Below are 20,133 nucleotides of genomic sequence, written 5' to 3'. Positions count from 1 at the left end.
AGCGGTAGATTTTGAAGGGTTGTGGTAATCCAGGCAGGTGTTTTTTCCTGGAGATTTGCTAGGACGGGGCTGAGGCTTAACTTGATTTGCACTCAAAATACTTATGAGTCGGGCTTTAATAGACCTGATCCTCGAGTAGGACATTTATTCAGTGATCTGAGAGCCAACTTGGATTTCTCACTATGATTTGCAGTTTGGTTTGAGACTGTCCCTGATATATAGTCATGTGAAAAACTCAAGTACACCCAGTGATTCATTTGCTTGTACAGCCACCTTCAGCAACATTAACGTGAAGTAATCATTCTCTGTTTGACTTTATCAGTCGCTCACATCTTTGTGAGGGACTTTTGGCCCACTGTTCTTTAGTTCACTGAGGTTTGCAGCTGTCTTAAACTCCCGTCACAGCATTTCAATCAGGTTGAGGTCTGGACTTTGACTTGACCATTGCAACACCTTAATTATTTTCCTTCTTAGTCATTCTTTTGGAGACTTGCTGCTGTGTCCTGGATCATTGTCCTATTGCATGATACATATTGGGCCAAGCTTTAGCGGCTGAACTGATGGCCTCATATTTGACTTGAGAACATTTTGATATACACAGTTCATACATAGTTGAATCAATGGTTGCAAGGTGTCCCGGTCCTGTGGCTCCAGAAACAGCCCAAATCATGACCTCTCCACCGCCGTGCTTCACATTTAGCATGAGGTGTTTGTGCTGATATGCTGTTTCTGTGCATTATGACCAAACATCCCCACTTTGCTCTCGTCTGTTCCAGAAGTGTTTTTTTTTTTAGAAAGTTTTAGTCTTTTTCTAACTAAACTGTCAAGACCTTTGACATTTAACATGCTAATGGATTCCTGCAGAGTCTGAGATGTAGCTCTTGGAGGGTTTTGTTTGCAATTTCTCTGACTTCTCTGTGAATTTACCAGGACATCAGCTCCCAGGAAGATGTTGTGAATAATACTTCTTACTGTAGAATGATCGACTCTTAAGTTACATGTAAAAAGGCCTCATAACCGTTCTGAGATTGATGGGCAGCAACAGTTGCTGATGTCGTTCCTCCTTGGCATTGTGTTAACGCACAGCTGAATTCTCCAGACCAACAAACTGCCAAAACTTCTGTTTTTATAGAGGTGCTCAAATTGCTGATGATTAGCAGCACCTGGTTGCTACTTACCCCTGACTTTACTTTTATTCCTATGGAAGCAGTAAAGCTGTACTTAGTTTTAATAGGACTTTATTTTTTCCACATGGCTGTAACTCGTAGCGTGACTTGGACAAGTCTTAATGGCTGGGATTTGACTTAGTCTCCACTGACATTAGTCTCAGACTGATCAGCCACACAATCAGCTTTCCCCTGCAGATTCCCCCCTTTTCTCCAAGAGGTGCTGATCCAGCTCTCGCAGCTGCTTCAAAAAGCCCCAGTTAGGGATGATACGCCTGCGATTTTTTACGTGCTCTATGGCGTCGACCACCGTCATGTTCTCACAGATCATGAGAAAGGCGAGGAAAAGTGTGGCGGACCGACTCCTTCCCATCACGCAGTGCACCAGCAGTTTATCTGCAGATGAATCAGAGAACAGATTCACGGCATGTTTTAGGCAATTTTCAGCCAAAATATTAGTTTTTTCCTGTGCAGCTGTCTTACTCTGAGGATTGCTCAGTGTCTTCTCAATAAACTGGGCAGCGGAGAAAAAATACTGGCTGAGGTCAAAGGTTGCGACGTCTTCTGCTACTACACCATAGTATACAATGTCCATGTCACTGTAGTAGCCAGCTCCAGTGTCCACATTGTTCCACGTCCCCTCTGCTGCATTCAGGATGTGCGTAATTCCCAGCTTCTTCAGTGTGTACTTGTCCTTTGCAGTGTCCCTACAAGAAGCCAGTGTCAGTATCATTTTAATCCTGTTATTTTTATTCAGTTTAGACATTTTATGCTTTTAGAAAAACTTTTTCTTACTTACTCATCCCCAATAAAGACATTAGGCCAAACCTCGTTGACATGAGTGTAAGCCACACTCCCTCGGTTGAGGATTTTCTCCAACTCATAGCCCCCAGGTGTGTAATAATCATCCACTGGACTGGATTCCTCAGCTGCCCGAGTAACATTTATCTTTGTGCCAGTCTTCGACTCGCGAGAAGCCATTTTCTCACCGTGGCTTCCTCTCACACATGATTTATTTGCTTAAGGAGAAAAAGAAATGCCACACTTGCTTTTTTATTTTTTCTTATATTCCTCCATCCCTCAAACTACTGTCATAAAAAAGCACCGTTTTTGCTTTTTTTGTTTTTCACATGCATCTTCAGCAGCACTCACCCGGAGATTGAAGTCCTTCGTTTTTCTTCCCGGGAATTCGGTTTTCATCATTCTGGCAGCTGGTTGTGAAGCAGCCCTTGAAGGCAGAACATGGTAAGGTTTTAGTTCTGGCAGGCTCAAGTCAGGGCACAGATTGTATAACTGCTCTGTGACGGGCATCAAATGCAGAGGATATTTTTAGGGCTGTGATGTGGCGGGCCCCTGACCTTAGCTGCCACGTTCTCTGCCTGTGGGGAAAACTTCCACCCAGCCAGTCCCTGCCATCCACTTCTGAACACACAACTTTAATCTCTGCTGCTGGCAGGAAGCTGTGCTTATCCAAACTTTGCACTTGCCAAAGGATACCCATATTCACTGGAGTAAACAGGGCACTCTGAGCTTTTGCTCAACCGTACGAGCGAGTCCTTGAAATTGTGTCAGTCTCTCTTAGCCTTTCTGCATATCTTCAGACGCTGGGAGAAGCTGTGTAAGCACAGCCTCACAACACCCGTTAAGGATGTTCAGCATCTTCTGGAGCCTCTCGGGGGCCAAAAGAGAACTGAAATGTGTCAAGACTGTTAGACAGATGAGGTTTTTCGCAAGATGGCACACGTCTTTGATTCCCCATTATATGATATGCACAGTCCATTCAGTGATCTAAATGCAAGCCCCCAAAGTGAGAGTGTGATGATGGCTGTATTGCAGGATGGCTAGATGAAGCTGCTAACATGTCAGACAGAGTTTTCACACCATCAAACTCCTTTATTGTTCCCTCATATCTTCATACTCTGCCATCATTCATTCTGACAGTGAAATCATTAAACCTGTGATATCCAATTCCTTTTATTTTGACAGCATCTCTCTCCCAGCGAGCTCTGGAGAGCATCTCTTATTAAGATGGCTTCAGTGTTTCATCTCTTTTCAAAGTCTGACCTGAATCTGTATACATGCTCAGAAAGCACGCTGGCATATTTTTGTCATCTTGTATCAAGACTCTTTAGACACATCACAGTTTTAACTGTACGTCACTGGATTGTAGCAGTTAGGACGCAGTATTTTGAGAAATGTGAATAAGTAAGTGGAGCATTGTTTATTTATAAGCATGCACTGTCTGTGTGTTGTTCCAGTACAGCAGGGGTCTTGATCTTGATTGTGCTGTGCTTAAGACGTGAGCCTAAAGGCCCATGCCGCTGTTTTTTGCACATTTAGCTCCTTGCGTGCTTTGCGTTACTGGTCAAGTATGAAGAAGTGGAGAGGAAGATGTTCAGATTTAAAATCTGAATATAATACAGATTAATATAACACAAATATTTGCTTTTTTTGTCATTTACCCTAGTCTGTTGAGATCTAAAGTCTGTAGCACTTTGTGCCAGTGATCAGGAGCAGAGATAAGAGGTGGCCAAGGGTGGCCCTGGCCCCCACAGAGATTGCAGGTCACAGAAAAGTCTGGCTACCCCAAACACAACACACACTTTTTGCAAAATGATTTCTCTTCAGTTGTCATTCCTACAATAAACAACAGCTTTTTTTTGTTTTTAATTAATCAAGGGTTATCGAAATATAAAGGAATGTTATATAGTAGTGTGCAAAAGTCTTGAGCCATGCCTTCCTTTTTTAACTTGAAAATGGAAAATGGGAACTGCGTGCAGTGAAACATTTGCACACTGAAACGTGCAAACATACATGGAAATATAGTATTTTAGGCAAAAACGGAATTCTAATGAGCTTCAAAGTCAAAGTATTTGGTATTTAGTCTTTGACACAGTCCGAACAATCTAAGAAAGTCCTCTTGTCAAATCGTCTCCAGGCCTCTTGAAGGACATTCAAAGCTCTTCTTTGGATTCTGGCTGCTATTTAGTCTGTTCACTGTCAAGATGATCCCACACTGCTTCAATAATGTTGAGGTCTGGGGAGGACCGATGTCATGACTGTATTTTTCTCTACGGATATGCTTTTGCTACATTTTACTACTTTTCCCTCATCCTGACTGGTCACAGCAGATGGCTGCTCTCCACAAACTGGTTTTGTCCATGATTTCCTCTTAAAAAGGAGGGTTTTTTTCTGTGGCTCATCGGGTTAATGTGTGTCATTTTGAAGGGTGTTTATCTTGCAATATAAAACACCTTAAGTCAGCTATTGTTAATAAATAAAGAGCAGTTTATTATTAATAACAATAATAGTGAAGAACCATCACTTTTTGTGACACGTATGGCACTGTTTGAGCTGTGTAGTCTGCCATAGTGAGCAGTAATTGTGCATTCATTTTTATTAAAATTATATAATAAGCTATTTTTTAAAATTTAGTCTAATCATAAACAGCATTATATTACAATATGAGCTTTTGAAGCAATCAATTACACAGCTCATGGATAAGTGGGCTGATTGACTTTCATACTTTTCAATTATGGAAAACTGAGAAAAAAAGAAATCACCCAGAAATCTGCAGTGATGAATTCTGGTTTGTAAAATGGAGAATTGTAGTGTGAAAAACACAAAGAGATTAAAAAATAAGGCTTGAAATAGTCTTGTCTCAAATACAATGAGGTTCCGTTTGTGTCAAAAATGAACTGAACATGACAGGATTGAAGTCTTTTTAACTTTCAGCGAACTTTATTTTAGTGTTGACAAACCCTTTCTGACAGGCAGACTCTCTGTGCTGATCGCTCACCTGACAAAACATTTGTCTGTCAGTTCTACTTTGTGCTCTGCATGTTGTGCGTTTAAGTGTGCTATTATGAACGCTGATGTATCGCTTGACTAAGCTAAGCAAAATCCCATCAAGCCAAGTTGGATTACATGGCGCTTTAATTCACTTAAGATGCGAGTGCCCAAAGCCACCCAAATGGAGCCACCAGGACGATTTCATCTGCACAGATAATGTCAACTATGAAACTGTCCCCTTTTTGGCATTATGTGCTCTACTACGTGAATAGGGATAAGTCCAGCTCACGGAGCTGATTCAGAAATCCAACATTTGGGAGGATGTTTCTGTGCCGGCACACAACCTCCACAGCCTCCACCAGTGTGAGCCTTTCTTTGATCATGAGGAAGGCCAGCGTAAGAGCTGCCGAGCGGCTGATTCCCCGAGCACAGTGGACGAGCACCTTCCCTGCACGGACAAAAGGCAGACTCTAAAATAAGCTGCGAATTCTGCGGGTCGTTGGGTTAAACACAAACAACAAAGGGATTAATTACAACTGTGGGCTCAGCTCACAGTGTAACAGTCACAAAAGGTTTTTTTCACAGCAGAAATGATGACATATGATGACACAAACACAGGTGCTGTCATAGCATTAATAGTGTTTACGTGTCCCTGTAGTAATTGCTCACAACTTTAACTCTCGCTACCATTTTAAATTGATTTTATTTCAAATTATTGTTCTTCTAAATGTTTGTGCAATGGGGAAAAATAGAAGCGTTACATTTTTAAAATAAAAGTTAAAAATAATAAAACATTGTGAAATTATTTTAGATTATAGAGAGCAGCTGGAGTCTCCGCACACGACCCGGAAGCAAAGGCAATTATTTATGTTTTCATGCATTTAAATATGTGCAACAAAACATAAAATATCATTATTACACATCATTTTTCAGCTTGATGATGCATCATTTTTCTATATTAGGATGTGTTGGACTGTAACATATTATTAAAGCTCAATCCTTATGTGTTTATTTTGTCATGTGTTGCTAAAATAGACTGGTACCTTTTTGGCTCAGAGCACCATGAATAAAATCAGCCGTCTCACTGAAGAAAGGGCTCAAGTCAAAATCTTTACAGTCTGGTGCTTCTACTCCGTGATACAGTATGCTGGCGTCTGCGTAGAAACCTGGCCCGGTGTCAATGTGCTGGGGGCCATCTGCAGCATTCACCACGTGTGTTATTTCCAGTTTCGCTAACAGGGTTTTATCCCGAGCTGCAGCCCTGTAAATGACACGAGAGAGGCTATGAGAAATGTAATTTTTAGCGATTTTTCTCGCCTGTGTGCAGCTCCGGAAGCATATGTGTGCAAATGCATCACCGGTGACTCAAATGTACAGATTTTATATTTGTCCCATCAGTTGGCCAAATACACTTGTTTGCAGCGACAGTTTCACAATCAGATCACCATATTGCAGTTAGGGGCCCCCAATGTGAGAATGTCACTTACGCATCTCCGATGTAGAGGTTGGGCCAAACCTCGTTGACAGCTCCAGTGGGGCGTCTGTTCTTCAACAGAAGGCTGAGCAGATCGCAGGTGGGTGGTGTCTGATACTTTGGCTCCTCCTTTGAGGTCATATCTGTATCTCTCTCACCTCAGTGTTTTTATATAATTATCACTTTCACTCAACTCAGTACATAGATAAATAACTTTGCAAGATACTTTATGTTCCAGGATGCAAATGTTGATTATTTATTACTGCTGTCCTGCTGGTGTTTCTTGCTGCAGGCTTTTGAGACAAACCAACAGCGAATACTAACCTTACTGGTGCGGCTCGCGCTGTTTTACATCTGAGCTGGATATCAGTGTTGTTTCGAGGCTGAGCCCCACTGGAACAAGACAGCTGAACATACCAGAGACTGGGCACAAGCAGTGTGGACTATTTATTCCTCAGATGACTGTGACAGAAGCCAGGCTGCTTGTGCTGTGATAAATTCGACTACTGAGCCGTTGCAGTTTTAATGGTTGTAATAGTGCAAGTGATCCAAAACATGGTGGGGAATTAATGTCAGGTTGCCACGCTGAACGAGCTCAAACCACAGTTTGAGCTCAAACCACAGTTTGAGCTATTGCAGATGGCGTTGCTGTGTCTCTTTATTTTAAATCATCTGACGAGAATAAATGAATGACTTCCTATTTTGCCTGATGTTGTCGTCAACAAACTATTAAAGTCCTGTCTTTGATTGCATAGGTTGCTCCTGTCATTATGAAGAACACAAAGATTATATAAGCTATACTGAGAGTTGAATTTCTGGAGTGAAGGTCTGAGTCAGTGTGTTAAAGATAATTTAAACTGCTGAGAGAAGCGAACCACACTGTGCTGTTGACAAGACGATCTTTAGGAAAGCGTACATTTAGTAGCTGCTTTTAAACTCTCCATCATATTTCATGAACTTCATTAGAAAACTGAGTTTTCTGATGGTAAAGTCTGACTTTAAAAAAGTTTTAAAGAAAGTTCATGAAAATACAAAATAAATTCCTCACATTTCTGTGTGTGCATTCCATATTATATAGACTAAACAAAATAACAGATGTTTTACAGGTGCAGTAGTAAATATTGGACGGGCAGAAAAAGAAGAAGAAAAAAGCAACTTTTTACAAAACTCTGTACACACTGACTGTTTTTATAGGAATTAAGAGGTTAGGGCAGCAGCCAGGTGCTGCTAATCAAATGGATTTGATTAACTGATCATCAGCAGTGCAAGCACCTCTGTAAAAGCAGGGCTTTGGCAGGCTTGTGTTAACACAATGCCACAGTCTTCTCAGCAAATTCGGTACAATGCTCGGGGAAACCTCAGGAAACTCAAGATTTACATCTCAGGGCTCAGTTAGGAAAGTACATGTTAAACTTCATGAAGGCAAATTTTGAAGAAAGGCTGAACAAAAGTGTTTAGAAAGGTTGTCAGCAGAAAACCTCTTTTCTGTCTGGAAACCTCTGGAACAATATCTGGTGATGTTTGTCCATAATCCACTGCAGCAGAAAACTGAACACAGCATATCAGCACAAAACTTCATATCTATTGTGAAGCACAGTGCTTGTCTTGCACCCTTGAGACATGTACACCTTTCAGTCATTAAGCTGACCTTGAACTCCACCACCAAATTATTCTAAAGTCAAATATGAGACCATCTGTCTGATGGCTAAAGGTTGGCTGAAACCGGACAATGATCCCAAGCACAAGAGCAAATCTACATTCAAACGGCTGAAAAAGAAAAGAATGAAAGTGCTGCGATGGCCCAGTCAAAGGGCTGTATTTGACTGTATTCGTTAAAGGGCAAGAACTGTAGCTTTTGTATGACTACACTATTACACTCACTCACTGTCAAGTAAAAATTGTAGTGTAATCTGTGACTGTATAACTCACTGAGTGCAGTAACTTTTCTGTAGCTTCTCAAACACAAATGTAACTTAACTGTTCTAATACATAAATGTTTGAAGCTCTATAAAGGCATACATTTTTGACTGCAGACTGGAGACACAGGCACAGATGGGGAAGAATTTCAACAGTTAAACACAAATGTAATCTTCTTTGTGTTTTGTGTTAATTCTGATTTTGTAACCTTAAAACCTCACAGTCGTCCTTTTGTGTCATACTTTTGGGTATTTTGAGCTAATAATTTAAGCACGTTTTGTTCATATAACTTAATTGTTAATGTTTAAAAATCACTCTTCATCAGGTTATTAAATTTTCTTACCTTGAAGCCCTTTAAATACAGCTGAAGTGTCTGTTCATTACAAAAACATTATCACTGTAATAGCTTTTTAACACTCAGACATGGACAGGGGTCAAAAATATTATCCAAATTTATGGACTGAAGGATTTTATTTTTACGTCCGCCCGTTGAAGCTCCTGGATAATCCCTGGCAGTGGAGCTTTGTGTCCAGTGCTCGGAGCTGCTCCAAGAACCCGTTATTGGGAGAAATGTTCCTGTTGACACCCACAGCTTTGATGGCGTCCACCAGAGTCATGTTCTCGTGGATCATCAGGTAAGCCAGAACCAAGGTGGATGAGCGGCTGAGGCCCATTGCACAGTGGACGAAGACTTTACCTGCCAGTCAGAAGGCAGAAAATCAGACTTCCTGTGGATCATTTCAGAACGCAGCCAGCCTACCAGCCTACACGCAATCAGTGGATTATTGTTGTAAAGTTTGTTTTAAATATCTAATTTGTAACTCCTCTGTGGATTAAAAACCGTGCACATCACAGGGAGGAGTACTTCTTACTCCCGACTAAAAGTTTTCAACAATGTTGCAACAAATGTTTCTACACACGGTAATCCCTGGTTCCTTATCAGGCCTGAGGATTAGGGCGCAGAGGAGCGCGTAATTGAACTGTCTTGGCTTCTGTGTATTTCTGCCGGGGATTACTGTAGGCCCCGCCACACACTGGAGCCCCCGATCAGCCAGCATGTGAAGAAGGAGGCCTCATCTTATTACTGTCATGTCAGATACTGACTTCACTTTGCATAACAGGCCAGGCAAGCACAGGCCACAAACATAATTGTGTAATTTCCATGTCCAATAAAAGTGTTGCTTACAAATTGCCAGGGCAATCCATTTAAAACCAATTTTCCTGGCCGAGGTCTGAGCTTATGAGAAGATTACCATGGGGGAAAGATATTAGCTTGATATTATGTTTAGTGTTTGATTTGCATTTTAATGACTGATACAACTGGGGTCTGCTGTAAATGGGAATTGACTGACAAATGTTTCTCTGCCTTGGCTCGTCTTCCCCGAGTTAATGTGTGAAAACGATGAAGGATACCTTGAGCGCTGTGAGAGCGCCTCACCTGTGGGAGAGCTCAAAGCGCTCTTGATGAAATTGGCCGCTGGGTAAAAGAAGGGACTCAAGTCAAAGGATGGCATGTCAAAAGCTTCGACTCCATGATAAGTGATTGCGGTGTCTCGGTAGAAGCTGGGCCCTGTGTTCACATTGAACTTCCCATCAGCTGCATTAAGCACGTGGGTGATGCGATGAGCCTGGAGAGTCCTTTTGTCTTTGGCTGCGTACCTAAAGGGAAAAATTAGAATTATCTCTGCAATCAAACTAAACAAATGATGAGGATAAAGCGAAGAAAGCTAACTCGAGGAGAAGAAGGAAGATGGCAGGCAGTGGGGGAAAATGTAGATCATTAGGTTAATTAACTGAATTGTTATAATATTACATTTTATTATGAATGATACAGAGAGACTGCACAGTGCACAAGACGCAGTCCCTGTTTTTTGCCCTTTAAGGGGGTATTTTTTCCTCTGTGGTTACACATATAGTAATGCATATAATATATCTGTCAAATGCCCTACCTTATCCTTCTTAGTTTAATCAAGATCCCTTCATGCATGATATGAAAAGTAAATATTATGTTGTGATGTGAATCTTATGTTTCACTATATCCCAAAGGTGCTCTATTGGATCGAGATCTGGTGACTGTGGAGGTCATCCGAGTACAGGAAACTGCTGGAAGCAGCCATCAGAACATGGGTACACTGTGGTCATAAAGGGGTGGACACGGTCAACAACAATACTCAGGTAGCCTGTGGTGTTTAAATAATGCTCATTTGGTATTTAAGGAGACATAACATTACACTTGCACCAACAACCTGAACGTTTGATGCGAGGCAGGATGGATCTATGCTTCTAATGATTTTTATGTCCAATTCTGACCCCACCAGCCAAATGTTGCAGCAGAAATTGAGGCTCATCACACCAGGCAACATTGGTGAGTCTGTGTGAAGGGTTGCTTTCCTGTTTATAGCAGACATGAGTGTCACCCAGTGTGGTCTTCTGCTGCTGTGGTCCTTCAGGGTTCAGAGATGCTCTTCTGCATACCTTAGTTGTAATGAGCTACTGTTACCTTGTTATCAGCTCAAAGCGCTCTTGCCATTATATTCTATATTCTAACTCTTTGGATCAACAAGACGTTTTCTCCCTACGAACTGCCGCTCACAGGATATTTTCTCTTTTTTTGGATCATTATCTGTCAAAACTAGAGACGGTACTGTAATCACAAGACCAGCCCATCTGGCATGTCCTATGCTATGTTCAAAGTCACTTAAATCACTTTTCATCACCATTATCATGGTCAGCTTGAACTTTAGCAGGTCTTGTTGACTATGTCTGTATGCCTAAATGCACTAAGTTGCTATCACTTGATTGGCTGATTAGATAATTGCTAACAATTAGCAGGTGTACCTAAATATTCTATGATGAAGGCAGAAAACTGTCCATGTATCTAAAAATAAAAATAGACAGTATGCTACAAAACAGTATTCATAAAACAGCTACTTTCATTATTGTAAAGTTGGATGTTAGCATGTTAGCATAAGGCTACTACACACTATTCACATGGGCATTAGCACTTGGATGACTATATACAGTTGTGATGAAAGCTTGTTAATGTTTTGCACATTAGTGTGATAACCAGGTGCTTTTAAAAAAAGGATACATTTCAATAATGTAAAAATCATAATGGTGAATTTAATTACACATGCACTCACAATCTGAGCCCAATTAAGAGAATACTTAATTACTTTATTACAAAATTATAAAATTTTATTTAAACACATTAGCCATAGTGAAATATTTCAGTAACATGTCAGTCTCACATGTCTCCGATGTAGATCCCGGGATGAACCTCATCCAGATGGTTACTGGTCCCTTTTTTTGTCCACATCAGTCTCTGAAGCTCTGAAGCTGGGGGGGTTTCATACCGGCCTTCTGCCCCCTCAGGGCTCGCCAGGCAGCTGCGGCCTCTGGGCATGTCTGAATTCTCCACTTCTGCTTTTACAACCTTTCATTAAGAAAAGAAGTGGTCGTTGCCCTGAAATTTGAACCGCGATAAAAACTGAGAACTCAATAAAAGCGTATGTTTTACTGCACTTTGCCCTTTACTACACTTCAAACTTTAAGAAAGATGCTCAAAGAGTTTCAGGGTTCATCTGCATTGCCCATGAATACCAACGAACTCCACTGAAATGCCTAATTGAAATGTACTCATCATCTTAGGAAACACCGAGAAACGACTGCTAAGTGCAGCGTGGGATTATAGCGAGGATCGTTAATTAGCAGGTTTCATATGCAGGTCTGTAGCCTTTAAATACAGACCGCAATTATGACAATTAACGCATTCCACAGTAGCAAAGGATCATATGATTGTAAGCTGACCTTATGATGCTCTCATTATTGTATCTATATAGCAGCGCTGGATAGATTTATTTATTTCCAGAGATGCAGAAAATTGGCATTCAATGTCTATAAACCACTTTTCATTTGCTGCTGGCAAGTCTAACCTGTGCATTTACAATTTACACACTGAGCTCTAGAGAGACTCGTACTATGCAAACTGTATGCATTAGCATCCATTTAGGCAGGTGTGTGACTGTGCTTGAGGCTGTGGACGTACAAGCGATGTGTAGGCATTGTTATTGAAAAGAAACTAACAGCAGCCGAGCTTCTTATTTGCATTCTTGCTGCGTGTGGAGACATAATGTTGCTCTCAGGGTTTTGAGACTTTTTGTCGTGTCCACAGGGATGAGTCATTGAGACCAAATCTGTTTTAGTGACCTTTTGTTTCGCTGCTGTGACATATGGAGGTTTACTCAAACATCATGTTGCCTCTATCCATCCCTGCATGTGCATTCTTGTGTGTCACACAGAACACGTGTGCATGAAGGAAATGCTGCATCTAACGCAATGTAAGCTTCATGCATACGATTGTGTGAGCTAAATGGTGTCTTTGCACAGGTACAACATGCGCCTCGCGTACCTGGAGGCTCTTCTTTCTCCTCATTGATCTATAAGCACAACCCTTTCCTGCCTCCCACACTCAGGGGCAGAGAACTGATTTCCCTGGTGCACATGTTGAGCTGCAGCACTGCTTTCATACCCTCTCCCCTTAGGCTAACCTGTCCTTCCTGCTCCACTTCTGTGTAATTAAAGATGCTATGTATGGGAAAGTGCCCGCGGTTAACATGGAGGGCAAATAAAAATGGCTTTTTACCTCCTCTGGGCCTCTTCTTGGTGGTTTTATGAATTACACTTCCCTCTTTAGCCTTTCAGATGTGGTTCATCTGGATTTGTGGGCCAATTAATGAAAGAAGAAAGTATCATAATCCGTCAGGCAATGCAGTATCACAGTGAATACTACTTCACAAGTACTCTGTCAACATGTTTATCTTGCAAATAAAGCTATACAGTGCAATAAATCCACACACTTATGAATATACATCGCCTACATTTATCTGTAATCAATTTGTAAGCACACATTGTTGGTTGACACTTGCCTTGGTTGGAAACGTTGCTTTTCATGGCCTCTCTGTACAACAGCTACATGTAGGTCGACAGCACAACTGCCTGTGTTCTCCTTGGTAATCTACCCTGCAACCTTTTTTGCTATTTTAACATCTGAATCTCAGCCCAAAATAATTCTGGCACCATATTCTGCATTCCTTAAAGGTTACCCGAGCTGCCAGCACAGGAGGGAGGATAGGACACGGCTTTTTCAATAGCAAGAAAATTAGATCAGAGCTGCTTGTAGCTGAGTTTAAACCTGACTTCCCTGAGCTTTTTTTCCACTTTGAACTGTGTTTGAATCAACACTCGGTCATTCAATGTAAAAAAAGAAGTATAGATTATGTTTTTTTCTTGGTGCAATTAAATGATAGCAGAGATTTTTTCTTAATTATATCAGCAAAAATGGGAACTTGCAATAAACCCACAATATTGACACTGATGAAGTTTTAAAAAGCTAAAAAAAAAACATATTTATATTGCAGAAAAATGACACAAATATAGATGGATGAGCAAATACAAACATTTCTTTGTAAAAATGTCTACATTTATTGTATGTTTTTGTAAGCACTGACAAAGTCTATATCTAGAAATTGAACGTATGACTTATAATTCTGTGTATAATACTGTACATTCTTGCTTACTGTGAATGTTTGATTCAGAGAAACATAATAATTCAAAACAGGTCAAAATCATTGGTGTCAAGCTAGATGAATGTGTGTGTACCTTTGCCTCTACAGTTGATTTCATGGGCAATCAAAAGACCTGAAACCTTTTCATGCACAGCAGTGATCAACTGCACTGCCTTGACAAATACACCAAATGAATTTCACACGCTGTGAACAGCGATGTGTTGAACAGATGCTGTTGATTGATTCCCTCTTTTCTGAGTTACCTAGAGACTCTACTAAAATGTTATGCTTTGCAAAACATGTTCCATTAGACATTTGGTCTACTCTGTTGTTGTAGAAGAAAAAACTTCTTACAAGAATGAGAAGTAAAGACTTGTCTTAGTGTTGTAAACATGCCCTGTTGTCATTTTACTTGACATTAAATTTATTTCTGCAACCAGACTCTCTTTTTGTTAAGACATAAAAAAAACCCAACAACCTCGCTGCATTAAAAATCCCAGTTAGCAGGCTAATGAGGAGATGATGCAGCTTAGTCTATTATAAATGAAGATCACTGGATTTGGAGAAAGATAATTAAGCTATTTTCGTGCCAGCATCTGCTTTCGTTGGGCTCAAATGTCCATGAACAATACTGTGCGAAACCCTTGAGCCACCTCTCATTTTGTATATTTCGATAGGAAAAACAAAATTGGTAAATTTATTGATACATGTATAAACATACATAGAGAGTTTGTACAATTCTAACGAGAAATGTATTTGCTATCACCATCATTTTTTTCTTTAACACAACCTAAGTCAGGTTTAATAATTTCTTTAAGTAGTCTTCAGGAATAGTTCTCCAGCTGCTTCAAGGACATTTGAAGCTCTTCTTTGGATGTTGGCTGCCCTTTATTCTGTTCTCTGTCAAGATGATCCCACTCTGCTTGAGGTCCAGGCTCTGAGGAGGCAGATCCGTGACTTATATTGTGTCTTTTTTCTATCCAGCTATGCTTTTACATCGGAGGTAGTGTTTTTAGGATCAGTGAATTGCTGATGGTAATATTGATAATATTGACTGAAATGCAGACACTCACTGTTGTTGTTCTCTCCTGACCTCCTCTATAAATACTGATGATTAAATAATAATCACTCCATTAGACCTATTGCAGCTCATTGTCAGTCCAGTTCTTGTGTAATTTGGCATAACCAAGTCTTTTGTGCTTGTTTTCATCTCTTAAGAACAGTTTCTTGACAGCCACCCTTCAACTAAGACCTGAGACATGGCTTTCAGATACTGTTCATCTCATGTAGATACGTGCCTGCCACTTTTTTCACCTCACTTCATCACATTTTTAAGCACACACTGCACACAGTGCTCAGATTTGTCAAGTTTTTGGCTAACAGTCCACTGGGAGACACCTTGTTGGTGCAAAAAATTTATGTCTGTCAAAATGTGTTATCTATGGTAATTTTTCCAGAATCAACTAATGAAATGGGAACTGGCTGTTTAGTTTCGCAACAGGCTGCTAGTAACACAGTGCCTAAACCCCCCAAAGAACTTTCTTCTGAAAATGGTCAAGTTCAGTGACTGAAAATGAATGAAAAAGCAGCCAATGCCCTCTCTCTTCAGAAAGCCTGGAGAATAATTGTTTGTTCCAGTCCCTTAAAAAACACTACAAGAAAGTTTCCTCCACGGATTCAAAATATAAAAAAATGTGAGGTAGTTCAACGCTAACATTCTGTAGTATTCAAGTATTATCATAGCATGTTTATTTGCTACTCCTTAGCTTGTGATCATGTAGCATGTAATCTTTATGAGCCTGTATAGGCCTATGTTAACATTTGAAAATCTCCTTTAATATGAACTTGGCTATCTATCTATCTATCTATCTATCTATCTATCTATCTATCTATTAGGGGTGCAACGATACACAAAATTCACGGTTCGGTTCGGTTCGATACTTTGGTGTCACGGTTCGATATTTTTTCGATACAAAAAAAATGTTCATGCCTTTTTATTAATTTGTCATTTATTAAATTTTCACGGCACATTCTGCACCACATCTCTGTGCGTTCATCATTTGTTTGAAGCCAGCTCACCTCCTGCAACCACTTTTCAGAGAATACGCGCTTCTTTTGTGGTTCGGACTCCTTCTGACATTTCTTTGGAGGTGGAGGAACATCACAGTAACTGCTTAAAGGAGCTTCTTCGACATCTTTAAGAGTTCTAAACAAATGTCTGTCCTCCTGAAAATCTTATGTACGCAAACACGCGTTGCAACTTCTTATCTTGTGCGGGTTTTTATTTTGACAGCGAATGCGCACCTGCGGACCACTTATGTGCAGCCCTGGTTATTTAGCTCGTCATATTGCAGCCACAGAAATTCTTTTGTCCATGAAACCATAAAGCTGCACTTTCTTTTTTCCTTATAGTCTGATTTGTCATAACCTTTCCGTTTTGTGGTAAGCTTTTCTTTGGCTGTCACTTCTTCACGCTGACCTGTCTTATTTGGCTCAGCAGAACTAAAATATATATCCTGCTGCTTTTACACACGCACTAACATAACGCTCAGCGATTCTCTGCGCGATCAACCTCTCACATGTTTAAGCTGCGGGAGATTTCACTTGTCATGTTTGCATAGTAAGCTAACGATTGATAAGACGATGTCAGAGGAATTGGTGCGCAAATTATCATCACTCACCAATCAGTACTGTCGCTCTCTATACACAGTTCACGCGATTGCAAAGTGAAAGCAAAAAACAAGCGCAAATTCAAACGCGATTTCAGTATGTCACATATTGACAGTGGCCGATGCCAATGACATAATTACCCAGCTACATTTCCAAAAGAATGCAAAAGCATTGACATATATTTTTCCTTCCTAGGATAGGCCGACGGGCAGGGCAGAGATAGATTTTGGTAGCCCGACTGGAAAAAAGCCCCGTCGGGCTAGCGATTTTGCGAGCCCTGTATCTGATTGAGGAATCACTCATCTTTGGAAAAGAGAGTTTATTATGGAGAAATGTCTCTTTCCAAAATAAAAGCTATACTATACGCTTCTTCTGGGCTATATTCTCAGCAGCATATTAAACATATCAGGTCCCCATAAGGAGAATCGTGTGCTAACGGCTGTCTAAATGACTCGGGTAAAGTTTGTAGCATGCTGCTTGTTGTTTTTCTCTGCTTCCACTTGTCTTTGCACTAGGATGATGTCGGAGTAAATGTGCAGTCATATTGGTTGTGTTCCCACTAGTGCTGTCAGCGTAAATCTGAAATGACATTAACGTCACAACACGGCAAATCTCCGTTAACGAGCTACCGCGGATCACCTCATGAGTGGGGCTGGAAGACGTCAACACATTAACGAGCTAACTGCGCTAACACACTAGTTCCCACCAATTGAGCATTGCTGGCACATCCAACATACTGTTTTACTTTTGTCCATGACAGGCTTACCTTCAGGGTCATACATCACATGAAAACCAAAATAGTTCCAAACGCCAGATCTGAATGAGGGTGGGGGAGGTTCAATTTGCCATGTTGCAACTAGCCTAGCTTCTGTCTCGCTAGCTTGCCCTGCGCTCAGTGAATCTGTGTTCGACTACTCCGCCTAGGCTGCACTGTCGAGCGCAGATCCACTGAGCGCTCAACACAGACAGCATCATCAGAAGGAAAGTTGATAAAATAAATTAAAAATGTTGTATCGTTCGATACATATGCGTACCGAACCGAAAGCACTGTATCGAACGGTTCGATATCGATACGAGTATCGTTGCACCCCTACTATCTATCTATCTATCTATCTATCTATCTATCTATCTATCTATCTATCTATCTATGTGAGCTTGTTTAGAATGGTGAACCTCATCATAATAAAAGTAAAGACTAATGAGTGTACCGAGTTTGTCTCCTGCCATTAACGTTTGGCATTTCAGTAACATATAAATATAAAAACAAGCACTGATAGTTTATTCTGTGTGATTTGTGCAACTTTGATCTCTGTTAGTGATGTGGACAGCTGAGTCGACAGAAATTCACTCAGTCGAACCAAATTTCACGATGATGTGTCTGAACGTTTCAGTCTGGACTGTTGCACCGACAGACTGGCTGGCATCGTTATTCCCAGAAACCACCGCGTGGCTTTGTGGCTGAAGATGTAAATGCCTCTTTTCACTACAGGATCCGACATGTTTTCTTTTTCTTTGTCAGTTGAAGATCCAGATCCAACAGCAAAGCCAGGAAATTTCTGTTGGGGTAGATGGCTCTTTTCTGGATCAGCTTCTGCAAAGCCTGTTTGAGTGGGAGATGATGGTAGATCATGAGGTATGCCAAAACCAAGGTCGATGACCGGCTCATTCCCATGATGCAGTGCACCAGAACTTTCCCTGAAGAACAGGCAAGATGAAGGGAGGGATGTGAAGAAAGGATTAGCGAGAAGCCTCAGACTTATTAATATCATACATGACTGCCCGTCTCACGCTGTGGTCTTTCTTTTTCCCTGCTGCGAGCTAAAAATAGTGCCTACAATTCACTCTTTGTTCATTTAAGGTCCCTTTGCAGACTGGGCCCAACTGTCTCCTTAATCCCAACCCGTCCGCTGCTTGATAGCTTCTTTGAAAAGAGCCATGGTCACATTATATACCTAAATTCTGCAAGGTAAGACTCTTATTATTACAGCTGGCTGAAAATACACTTAAAGCTGTCTTACATTGTGCTGACAGGTGACATTGAAAGGACAGCGCGGTGGGAGAATTTGAGTGGAATGAGTGGGTTTATTGTAATAAGGATTTGCAGAGTTAAATAAAAGATGTGATATACAGGGATTTGAGAAAGGAAAACTGTAGCACTTGTAATACTATATTAAAAGCCTCAAGGAGTCTTACCATCAGGTGACTTCAGAGCTTTGTGAATGAAATCGGCTGCAGGCTGAAAGTAAACATCCAGATCAAAGTGTGTTGAGTCATCTGCTGGAATGCCACAATACACAAAGTCGTTGCCATAAAAGCTTTGGTTCCCTATGCTGCCTCGCTTGGAGTGAGCAGCGTTTAATACATGAGTTATACCTAATTTCAGCAAGGCAGCCTTGTTTTGGGCTACTGCCCTAGCAAGACAAAGAGACAGAAAGAGGTTCAAGACTTATGGGAACTCTACGCATCACAGCACAATGATTTTTATGCCAGAGTGAAACAATACGTGGAAGCAGTTATGTCAAAGAAAACAGCCTTTGCAAGGCAACCGAATCATCTGAAATAAAAGTACATACTTACACATTTCCTATGTATATGTTCGGCCACACTTCGTCAATTTGATTGAGGTGCAGCTTGCAAGAGTCCAAAAGCTTCTGCAAATCCTTCACACTTAGATATTCTTTTCTCTTGCTTCTCAGCGCTGACATTTTAAAATCCAAATCCCTTGTCTTGGATCGATCACTGGTCCAAATGTTTGTTGTTTTAAAGCGGTTCCCCGTCTTTCTCCGGCTCAAGATGATGTGCACGAGCAGGTGTTTATCTGCTATCACTGGACAGTTACCCAATTTAGTACATAACCTAGCGTGTAGTCTTACTCGTGCAGAGGGCAGAACAACAAACACTGCAGCCGGGGCTTGTGCTTTTCACACCACGGCGGGACTGAGATTTAATAAGCCTCAAACAGATGAATCATGACATAAACGAGCGATAACTAAATGTAATTATGGGCAAAATGTTTAAGTGAAGTGATTATGCTGTGTGATAGAAAGTCCAGTGTAATTCAGCGGTTATAGAAGAGAAAGAGGGTAACAGCTTCATGCAGCTAGTTTACGCTCTGACACAAATATCATGTGAAAGCAAAGTGGAAATTGAAAAAAAAAGAGAGAGAAAAGAGCTTTGCTGTGGGCTGTTCATGACATTAAACAGCCTCTCATGCTGTGCAAATGTCTATTTTAACTCCTCTATTATGTTGCAGGTCAATTTCACCCATTTTAGCTTTAAAAAACTAATTAACTTCCCCCTCGCACCATGAAATGTAATGACTTTTCTTCATTCGGAGTCATGAATGTGTATGTAAAATGTGGGTGCAGTGGCGTGTTGTTGAATACCAGTACCAATGTTGGATGCAGAATCAGTCAATAAATGTCTCCGGGTCACTTTTAACCTGGAGACGGTTATTGATTGATAATTCAAAGTGCTGCTTCTCCTTGTTGAAGACTCTAGAGTGGTGTGAAAATGTGTGTGTGTGTGGGGGGGGAATGCAGCTGAA

At 40.9% G+C, this 20,133-nt stretch overlaps 4 protein-coding genes across 4 annotated transcripts; all 4 read right to left on the bottom strand.

Moving 5' to 3' along the window:
• Window positions 1–1,221: 1,221 nt before the first annotated feature.
• Window positions 1,222–2,468, bottom strand: dusp29 (dual specificity phosphatase 29). Its single transcript, XM_085169812.1, has 4 exons — window positions 2,319–2,468; window positions 1,966–2,185; window positions 1,650–1,873; window positions 1,222–1,562 (listed from the first exon to the last, which is right to left on the bottom strand). The coding sequence occupies exons 2-4, from the start codon at window positions 2,145–2,147 to the stop codon at window positions 1,348–1,350; spliced, it is 621 nt and encodes a 206-aa protein (XP_085025938.1). The 5' UTR covers window positions 2,148–2,185; window positions 2,319–2,468; the 3' UTR covers window positions 1,222–1,347.
• Window positions 2,469–2,653: 185 nt separating this feature from the next.
• Window positions 2,654–8,537, bottom strand: LOC146512608 (dual specificity phosphatase 29-like). Its single transcript, XM_085169815.1, has 3 exons — window positions 6,446–8,537; window positions 6,002–6,219; window positions 2,654–5,406 (listed from the first exon to the last, which is right to left on the bottom strand). The coding sequence occupies exons 1-3, from the start codon at window positions 6,571–6,573 to the stop codon at window positions 5,219–5,221; spliced, it is 534 nt and encodes a 177-aa protein (XP_085025941.1). The 5' UTR covers window positions 6,574–8,537; the 3' UTR covers window positions 2,654–5,218.
• Window positions 8,538–8,801: 264 nt separating this feature from the next.
• On the bottom strand, window positions 8,802–13,406 carry LOC146512607 (dual specificity protein phosphatase 13B-like). The gene is made up of 5 exons (XM_085169813.1): window positions 13,278–13,406; window positions 12,995–13,064; window positions 11,601–11,785; window positions 9,788–10,008; window positions 8,802–9,046 (listed from the first exon to the last, which is right to left on the bottom strand). The coding sequence occupies exons 3-5, from the start codon at window positions 11,753–11,755 to the stop codon at window positions 8,826–8,828; spliced, it is 597 nt and encodes a 198-aa protein (XP_085025939.1). The 5' UTR covers window positions 11,756–11,785; window positions 12,995–13,064; window positions 13,278–13,406; the 3' UTR covers window positions 8,802–8,825.
• A 2,374-nt stretch (window positions 13,407–15,780) lies between these two features.
• On the bottom strand, window positions 15,781–19,529 carry LOC146512606 (dual specificity protein phosphatase 13A-like). The gene is made up of 3 exons (XM_085169814.1): window positions 19,164–19,529; window positions 18,780–18,997; window positions 15,781–18,281 (listed from the first exon to the last, which is right to left on the bottom strand). Exons 1-3 carry the CDS (start codon window positions 19,289–19,291, stop codon window positions 18,070–18,072), a joined length of 558 nt encoding a protein of 185 aa, XP_085025940.1. The 5' UTR covers window positions 19,292–19,529; the 3' UTR covers window positions 15,781–18,069.
• Window positions 19,530–20,133: the final 604 nt, after the last annotated feature.

The sequence above is a fragment of the Neolamprologus multifasciatus genome, chromosome 8, assembly GCF_963576455.1.
Source record: "Neolamprologus multifasciatus chromosome 8, fNeoMul1.2, whole genome shotgun sequence".
NCBI classification, from domain to species: domain Eukaryota; kingdom Metazoa; phylum Chordata; class Actinopteri; order Cichliformes; family Cichlidae; genus Neolamprologus; species Neolamprologus multifasciatus.
Note: the sequence above shows the minus strand (reverse complement) of the source record. Positions and strands in the feature narration are given on the sequence as shown.